The sequence below is a fragment of the Embiotoca jacksoni genome, unplaced genomic scaffold (genome assembly GCF_022577435.1).
Source record: "Embiotoca jacksoni isolate LCO1_2020_lvr unplaced genomic scaffold, fEmbJac1.0.p SCAF_2, whole genome shotgun sequence".
NCBI classification, from domain to species: domain Eukaryota; kingdom Metazoa; phylum Chordata; class Actinopteri; family Embiotocidae; genus Embiotoca; species Embiotoca jacksoni.
In genome coordinates this window covers 24,674,941-24,684,233 of record NW_027185340.1, presented here as the reverse complement: position 1 = coordinate 24,684,233, position 9,293 = coordinate 24,674,941, and the positions used below count along the sequence as shown (strand labels likewise).

Sequence of the window (9,293 nt, the reverse complement as noted above, 5' to 3'; positions counted from 1 at the left end):
AATGCTAAATGCATTTTTGGAGGCTTTCTCATATTCAAAAAAAATCATGAAAGTTCTCCCAGTGCAAATTTTTGTATTTTAGTGGAGTTGCAAGTGGGCGTGGCCAAATGGCTCGCCGGCGCCCCCTACACAGATGCCCCGGCGGCTACATTTACATACATGCATGAAAATCGGTGGACACGTGAATCACGCCTGGACGTACAAAAAAGTTACTTTGCACCGTTACGTCAACTCAACAGGAGCTTTTGGCGATTCACGTTGTACTTTAACTCCTCCTCGGGATACCTCCGGCCTGGTGAGACACACATCTGATATGTGTTATGCGAGTGGGCGTGGCCAAACGGCTCACCAGCGCCCCCTAAACTGCAGCCTCGGCACCTAGTTTCACCTACATGCACCAAATTTGTTGAACACGTGTAGCACACTGAGATGTACATAAAAGTGTCTTGGCATCATGAATTTATCTTCATCCAACAGTGTGCGCGTGGTGTGGCGGCCATTTTAATCATCTCGCCATGAAACTCCAAGTTGCTGTAACTTTTATGTACATATTCCGATCTTCCTCAAACATTACATCTTTGATAACAGTCCCGCCCTGAAGACACCTGTATGGTAATATTCACTCATATTCGTAGCGCCCCCTGCTGGAGACAGGAAACGAGATAAAAATGAAAACTGCAAGTGGGGATATGCAGTATCTCGCGCGCTGCATGTCAGGGATCCAGGGGCCCCGACCCGCCGGCTCCCCGACGTCCACCGTGCGAGGGCAACCTATAACTCCACCGGCCATAAATATTATTCAGATGCAACCAAAATTGCCGCAGACATGCTTTGGATAGTAGAAATACATGTTTTCAAGGGGGTCTGCAGTGATATCAAATATCTTCCTGTAATGTGTAGTGTATGCAAAACTTTTTAAATTTCTCCAAAAAGTGACCCAAAATTCATTTTTGTATGCAGTATATAGTATATAGTATAGGCAGGGCGATGCGGCTAAGTTTGATGTTTCACCGTGACACAGGAAGTTGATGTTTAAGGTCAAACGATGCTCCAAACCTCACGAAACTTTGCACATGCATCAGGCACCAACTTTCATGAGTTTTTGAAGATGTTAAAGCCAGCAAAAAAATGTTTTTGTTTTTTTTGGAAGAATAATAGGGAACGAGATCGAGAAAAAAATTAAGACTGCAAGCGGGAATATGTGGACCCTCGTGTGCTGCACGTCGGGGAGCCGGCAACCCCGACCTGCTGGATCCCCGACGTGCAGCGTGCGAGGGCCCGCATATCACTGCTTGCAGTTTTAATCGTATTAAATTATTCAATATATTTAATTATTTTATATATTGAACCATAGTGGTTATATAAAAAAAACTTCAAAAAGATTGCAGATAAAACTGACATTTATGAACAGGATCGAAATGCTGCTGTAAATTGTGATGGATTTTAATACTATGAAAGTCTTTGATGGACCCACAGCAGCCGCCGGTTCAGTCTCCTGCCTGCATGTTAACAACAGCTGCCGCGCTTAATTCATCACTTAAATAAAATCCACTCAGCTGCCACATTAAGATTGCATCTTAAATGTATTTGACATTAAAATTAATATGCATTAAAACACTGGAACACAAATACAAATTGTGCAAAATGCTGTACATGTCAATATTCATCAGCTTGTATTAAATACAAGACTTATGGTATTTGGATTTTTCAACCTTTATATTAAACCTTCCCATCATTTCATCAGAGTATTATGAGCTTCCAACACCAAATGCTTTTGTATCATGTGTGATTTAACCATTTGATTTCAGCACGAGAAGAAACCAAAAATGTTTAATTATTTCAACAGAACACACAAACAAAAGTCCAGCTCAAACTCTCCTCTTGTTTTGGAGAAGTGACTTCCTGTATAAATTGAATTTCAATTTCATTTTATTCTTTACTGGAGAATTTCGTTATAATTATTTGGAAACGGCTGAAAAAAACCCCATAAGAACAAACAGGCTTATGGGAAACAAAAAAAATCATGATCAGTTAAAGGTAGTTTTGTGGAGCTTTGGCTGAACAAAATGGGCCTGTACAAATAATTTACCTAAATTAAAAATAATGGATTGTTTTTTGTTTAATATGGCACCCCCAGGGGTCATGTGTGAGGCTAAAGGAACTGACTGGTAAACTGTGCACAGATTGACAAAGTTGCTTTTCTTTCATCTGAATATCTGTTTAAAGATCAAAATCAGACGTGCTGTTATGACTTCAAGATAAAATCTTAAATTATGAACATTTACAGTAAATTAGCTTCTTACTTGAACTCAGTTTTCAACCAGTACTGCTGGTAAGGATGTTAAATATGTATCACGTAAATATGTTTTTCAACCGTATCTCTGTGATTTGGTGCAGTCAGTTGCAGTGGAGTGAATCATATTTGACCAAGAAAAGCATAATGACTTTGTGGGGCTTTAGCTGGGAGACTTGTGGGGTGACTGTTTTCGCTGTTCAGATACTTCCAGGGGGATCTGCAGGCCCTGGCTGACTTGTACCATCGGCTCTGAACCCCAGACTATTACCAAACAGGGAGTCCTGCATTCTCACCGCTGATCATCATCTTCCTCAGCTCGGCTGCCAGTCTGTTCCTCAAGCGGTATGATGACCTCAGTAGTGAGTGCTGTGCACTACAATACATTGTGTAAACACAGCGTCTCTTTTTCAGTTTTCAGACGTGCTTGTTTCTGCCAGTACTGAAGATAATATCCTCAGGATAGAACCTTAACACTGCGATACCAAAGCCCAGCTAAGATCCCTCCTGTCGTTCCGTCCGGCCCGGAGGAGGTTCTGCCGGAGGTCCCGTTTCTTTGATCCACAGGAAGCCCACCTGCGTGCCAAAGTTGAGGCCGTCTCTGACGTGGGAAAAGAAGTCTTCAGGGTGACACGAGGTGCAGGGTGTCACAGAAGGACGGTTTGTCACCCTGTCGTCGTGGATGTTCTCAGGCAGGACGCCGCCTCTCTGGAGGAGAGCTCTGAGGTGGAAAATTAGATGCTTGATTCGGTTAACAGTGTGAAGAATTAAAGAAAAGATGTTACTTTTGAGATCATTTTACAAACATGCTCCCAAAAATCAGGCCAATACTTCTTAAAACACATCTTAAAATCAGATACTGGTCAGTCTGCGTCCGCTTTCACTGTCAGTTGACGTCTCACTCATTTGTCATACAGACAACAGGAGTGTTTCCATCCACAGTACAATGAGCTCCTCCAGCTGTTTATCTCCATCAACCAACTGCCTTTTCTTTGAACCATTTTATGGAAATTAAGGTAAAATTTACACAACACTTCGTTGAAAGCTTTACTAATGTAAGGTGACGAAAATTGAATGCTCTTCTGCAAACTTGTGGAAATTAAATTAATACAAATATTTGTCAGACCCTTTTAAAAACCTAAACAAGGAAAGTTTCATTAGTCTTATATTGTAGCGCAAATAAATACGTCTAAACACTGAAGTCAGCTGAAACACCATCCTCGTCCATCCCATCCGCTCCTGTAAACGTAGTTAGCTGCAGTACAAGCGAAGAGAACCAGGTTTAGTTTTGGGGAGCTACAGCGCTCCCTGATGACCCAGACAGCTCAATGAGCCTGTACTTCTTCAAAGCACAAACTACATCACTATAAACATCAAATGACAAACCGTTACAGGAAAAACAACCGTTTTTTGCAGCTGCTTCCCAGAGACACAGAATTTATATTTATCATGCTGTAAGTGACTACATTTATAATTAACACTGATTAGACACCCTTTGATACCTTTTATTTTGACATAACAATAGGTGTTTTCTTCCTGTAAACTCTGACACAGTTTCAAAACATTTGCCTTTCATTTCTCTTCCATTATAACCTCAGTTTTTTCTATTGTGTTCGACTGTATTCTATTGTCTTGAGCCGTACCTGTTGGCGAGGCGGATGTCGATGTGTGGTCTGACTGACTCTGGATCGGGGACACAGTCTGGATGGATGCAGGTGAAGTCCAACGCCTGTTCTCTGTCAAGCGTAAAGCAACACACCCCCACTGACGGTCCCACTGCCACCACGATGTCGCTCACCCGGCAACCGAATTCGGACACCATGGCATCCACCGTCACCATGGCAACCCCCATCAGGGTCCCCTTCCAACCTGTAATTTAACCCTTTTCATAAAAATATTGCACTTCTATAAATTGCCACAATTTGTATTCAAAGTTGTGCCGCTGCTGCCTGTTTCATGTCAATTTTCATGGGTCGAGCTGCTTTGAGCTGTTGTAACCAAATCCTGTAGGGGGCGCCTCAAGCTAACAAAATAAAGTAGAATTGCATGTGTCCAGAAATGTTTTAAATAATTAAACTGCTGACTGCAGTTGGTTTTATAACTTTAGTTTAGATACTGGTTTACTTGCAATTACACCTGTCTGCCATTAGGAGTTTGTTGGTACACCTGGTGGCTAGTGGTACGTACATTTTCAAGTACAAGAAATTTAAAAAAAAAATCAAAAGAGTGTACACACCGTCGTTCTTTATCTCTCCAAGATTCCAACAAACCTCTTCGAATGAAACATCTACCTGCATGAGCAACTCCGATGACTCTCAACACCGGATCAGCAAACAAGATCGGCATGCAGTCGGCACCTGGAGCTGCTAAAACCACCCCAGTCTGATTGGTTACCATGGCGTCGTAGTTCTCCGGCTCGGCTTTCCCTAAAACCCAGACATTGCTAGCGTGGTTCACCTGCAGGAAAAAAAGCCAACATCCAACAGTTCTGACTGTTTTGAACGTCACACAATATCCCATCATCTGCCCTCGGCCTCACAAGTTACAGCAGTTATCACGTACATATTTGTTTTCCTTTTTACTATGCTGGATTACTATTATTATTATTATTATTTTCCTTAAGAGCTGCATACAAATGATTACTCTATAAAACATCTAAAAATCTTTGTTGTCTGACCAACAGCCTAGAAACCTAAAATATTTGATCTACTCTAACAGCAGAGAAAAAACAAATCTTCCAAAACTCTTCCTATTTAATGCAACCTGCATCTACAGCATGTGGAGATGAAAGGCCATTTTAAAGCTTGTGAACATTTTCTATCATCACCACAAAATCTTTTAGCAACAAAAATAAATGTGTTTCCACCCTGAATATACGCAATAAAACATTTAATTAAATAATAAAATACTTTTACTTATATTTCTCCCACAAAAATGGGTATCCATGTCTTGTACCACTATGTGTTAGTACTTTATCTGTATAGATTTAATGGTACAAATGCCCTCTTTAATTTAAGCCATTAACTGTGGCTGTGATTTTTGACTGATGAATTAACAGATACTTGAAAACAGTTTCGTGAGATTTTTTTCCTCACTTAATCAAGGGAGAATCCTGAATGATGTTTGGCATGAGATTGTCTTACGTTATCTTAAATTGGTGGATATGTGAATGGAGTTTGGTATGGGTTCTTCTTGCGTTAACAGTCAGTAACATCAAAGGCCTCCAAAAATCGACCAATCTGCTTTTAATCAATCAATTATTTCAGAATTATCAGGAACCATGAGGTGGCAGTGGACACAAAGAAAAACCAACTGTCCCTTCACATGTTGTAGAAGTACTGAACTGTTAAGAGTAGTTTTACTGGTGGTCCTGCAGCTGGTTGATCTTGTGTTGTGCGGGATAATTGAAATACTGGCAGTCCAGTACCTTGACCAGATGTAGTGGCTGAGGGTGAAAACCAGCATGGAGGGCCAGTCGGCGTCTGTTCTCCATCACTACAGCCCCGGGGTCCCTCCTCCTACTGCTGCTGAACAGATTCAAAGAGGACAGGGTCGGGATGTAGGACACACCACCTGCACGAGAGCTGAAGCCATGACCGAAGGAGTCTGAGACAGAGAGAGAAAAGAGATAAATTGGTTTCTTTAATATGGACACACACAAACCAATCTCTGTTTAAAAATCTGGGACATTTATTGTATCCCTAATTTTACAGTATTTGTACAAACTGTCTCGTCTGAGGATAAATGCAGTTATACAGCAATACCTTGTCAGCAGATTAAACCTTAATTCAGACAACAGTGTGTTAAGTGATAAAAGACCCATCATACAATTTTTTTTAAATTCTGTTAATATGTTCTTCTCAAGTTTCATTAAATTGGTACTTGAATGGTTTTTGGTTTGAGTTCAACTCATGTTACTTAATCTGATGATATTTAAATTCAGTTTGATAATCGGTTCTTCTCAAGTTAGTTTTAAATTGGAAGACACTTAAATAAAATTCTGTATTAGGTCACCTTATGCCATCATCAAATTGAAGGATATGTTAATGGAGTTCGGCATGAGTATGTCTGAAGCTATCATTAAACTGGTACATACCTGAATGGATGTTAGTATGTGATGGTTCTTGCATTATCCTTAAATTAGTCAACATTTTTCACGTATTATTAAACAGCACAACCAACTTGTCAGTGTTAAAAGAATGTAGCAAATTCAGATTTTTGAGAAGATCCAACCATTCAAAAACTAACAAACAAAAAGTCTATTAATGAATTATTTTCATTATTTGCTTTAAGTATCTACCCGAGTAATGATAATATTTGACAAATTCTAACCAAAATCAATTCAAATATAAACCAATTTAATGACAGTGTGAGGAAAACTCTTTTATCTTTATATCAGGAGCTATTTCATAATTTGTTTGACTTAAACCGACCAGGAATCAGTGTTGAACTCAGAACTGTGATGTCTCCCTTCAGCGCAGGCAGCTCCTGCATTACCGCCGACACGTCCTGGTGGACTCTTCCTCCAGGAGACTCCGTGTGGGTGGAGCCTCTGCAGCTGGGACAGGTGAAATTGTCTGTCGGCCTCACCTTGTAATCGAAAGTGTACACGGCCGTAAAAAGCAGCTTCTGGTACAGAGCCAGCATCTCTCGGCCCTGTGCGGTCGTGACGACCCTGACCGAGCTCAGATCCAGCTGGTCCAGAGTCTGCTTGAATCGGTACAAACACTCGGCGGTGGAGCCAGAGTCCAGGACCTGCACGCTTCTGCAAGAGCTCAGAAACGTGCCTGAAAAGCCGTTTTTCTTCCGGTAACTTTTCCCGCACAACAGGAAAACATGCGACAAAGATGCGGACTCCTCTAGCAGAGACGCGCCGGTGCACGCAGGGTAGCAGCCGGCAGTCAGATCCACCAGCACGGCGTGACTCATCGCAGACAGCCGAGGTATTTATCGTGATAACAGATGTTCAATCCGGGTTTCTGCCACAGACAGAGCAGCACTCCTCCGCCTCAAGTACGACAGCAGGAACGTGTCTGACAGCGAAGGCAGAAACTACAGCTGACTCTACTTCCTGCACGCCGCTCCGCCCACACTGGAAAACCCTCACACCATGTGGAAGTTCTCTTCTGAGCTCTTCTGCTGACTCTTGCACAAACACAGTAAGGCCAAAGTGTGTAAAGCAAGTTTTCTGCACAAGAAAGGGATCGTACAATATCACTGCGAGGCAAAGGTTGCACCAACATGCGTCTGAGAATCACTAAATCATTTAGCACAGTTAGGAAGGGAAGCATTATTAAAATGGAAGTTGTTTGAATGGAGTTTGATCTTAGTCTGCTTAATGTGTTCATTTAACTGGTATATATTTTAATTCAATTGTTTTGAATGATATATTGAATTGCAGCTTGGTCTTAGTATTCCTCATGTCATTCAATTACTGGATACGTGAGTAGGGTTAGGTATGACTTCACATGATACTGATGATGATGGTGATGATGATAGATACTTGAATGGAGTTTAGTATGCGTTTTTGTCGTGTTACTATATTGGTAAATACTTGAATTGAGCTTGGTATGGAATCTACGTTATGATTGAACAGACAGGTATTTCAAGAAAGTTTGACTGGTCTTTCTCATGCTTTATGAAATTCATAGATACTTAGATGCTGTATTATATCACTGAATCTTTATGTGTGCGGTTTTTTTATTGTTATCATTAAATTAGTACATTTTTGAAAGGTTGGTTGATTTTGTCTCACATTCTCATTCAATAGATAGATAGATAGATAGATAGATAGATAGATACTTTATTAATCCCCAAGGGGAAATTCTTTTGCTACAGCAGCATTTATAGATACAGGAAAGAAATAAAATAACAGTAAAAATATTAAATATAAAATGCACAGTATATACAATAAAATAAAATAGAATAATTAAATTAAAACTAACTAAACAATAGTGCAACGTTTTTATTTATTTATTTATATTTAAACAACCAAGAAAAACAGACAACGGTGTTATTGTTGTGTGATGGATTTTGCCAGAGGTGAGTTATTGTACAGTCTTATTGCGGTGGACAGGAATGATCTCCTGTATCAGGAATGATCTCCTGTATCTGGAATGATCTCCTGTATCTGGAATGATCTCCTTTATCTGTCCTTGTGACAGCGGAGCTGGGGGAGTCTTTAGGAGAACGTCCTCCGCTGTCCCTGCAGCAGGTGGTGGAGAGGGTGGACAGGATTATCCAATATGGACAATAGTTTGTTCAGCGTCCTCCTCTCCACCACCTTTTCCAGACTGTCCAGTTTGCAGCCGATGATGGAGCCGGCCTTCTTAACCAGTTTGTTAAGTCTGTTGGTGTCTCCGGCTCCAATGCCCCCCCCCCCTTTCCTCTCCCCTCCAGCAGACCACAGTGAAGTACAGTACAGTTGGAACATCTCCAACATCTCGCTGCACACATTGAAGGATCGAAGTTTCCTCAAGAAAAAGAGTCGACTCATCCCCTTCTTGTAGACAGCGTTGATGTTGGTCTTCCAGTTCAGTCTGTTGTCATGGAGACACCAGGTACTTGTACTCCTCAACCATGTCCACCTCCTCTCCCAGAACTCTCAGCGGTTGTGGAGCCGTCGTCTTCCTCCTGAAGTCGACCACCATCTCTCTGGTCTTGGTTACGTTCAGGAGCAGGTGATTTCTTCCTGCCCACTCCACAAAGTCCTCCACTACTGCCCTGTACTCGTCCTCCCGTCCATCCCTTATACATCCTACCACTGCAGAGTCATCAGAGAACTTCTGCAGATGTTTTGACTCTGAGTTGTTCTGGAAGTCAGTTGTGTAGAAGGTGAACAGGAAGGAGACAGAACAGTTCCCTGAGGAGCTCCAGTACCACTGACCACCATATCAGACAGCACACCGCCCAGACGGACAAACTGTGGTCTGCCTGTCAGGTAGTCAGTGATCCAGGAGACGGTGGACGTGTCCACCCCCACCACCCGCAGCTTCTCCCT

The 9,293-nt window shown here is 41.6% G+C and overlaps 1 protein-coding gene across 1 annotated transcript; it reads right to left on the bottom strand.

Moving 5' to 3' along the window:
• Positions 1 to 1,394: 1,394 nt before the first annotated feature.
• On the bottom strand, positions 1,395 to 7,356 carry lacc1 (laccase (multicopper oxidoreductase) domain containing 1). The gene is made up of 5 exons (XM_069155173.1): positions 6,727 to 7,356; positions 5,721 to 5,899; positions 4,585 to 4,750; positions 3,937 to 4,162; positions 1,395 to 3,014 (listed from the first exon to the last, which is right to left on the bottom strand). The coding sequence occupies exons 1-5, from the start codon at positions 7,220 to 7,222 to the stop codon at positions 2,789 to 2,791; spliced, it is 1,293 nt and encodes a 430-aa protein (XP_069011274.1). The 5' UTR covers positions 7,223 to 7,356; the 3' UTR covers positions 1,395 to 2,788.
• Between the last annotated feature and the right edge of the window lie 1,937 nt (positions 7,357 to 9,293).

Coding starts and splice junctions, on each gene's coding strand:
- lacc1 (XM_069155173.1), bottom strand. CDS start 7,222: ATGAGTCACGCCGTGCTGGTGGATCTGACTGCCGGCTGCTACCCTGCG. Junction 4,163..4,584: donor CATCGGAGTTGCTCATGCAG/GTAGATGTTTCA, acceptor GTTAAATTACAG/GTTGGAAGGGGACCCTGATG. Junction 3,015..3,936: donor GACATCCGCCTCGCCAACAG/GTACGGCTCAAG, acceptor TTTCCACCTCAG/AGCTCTCCTCCAGAGAGGCG.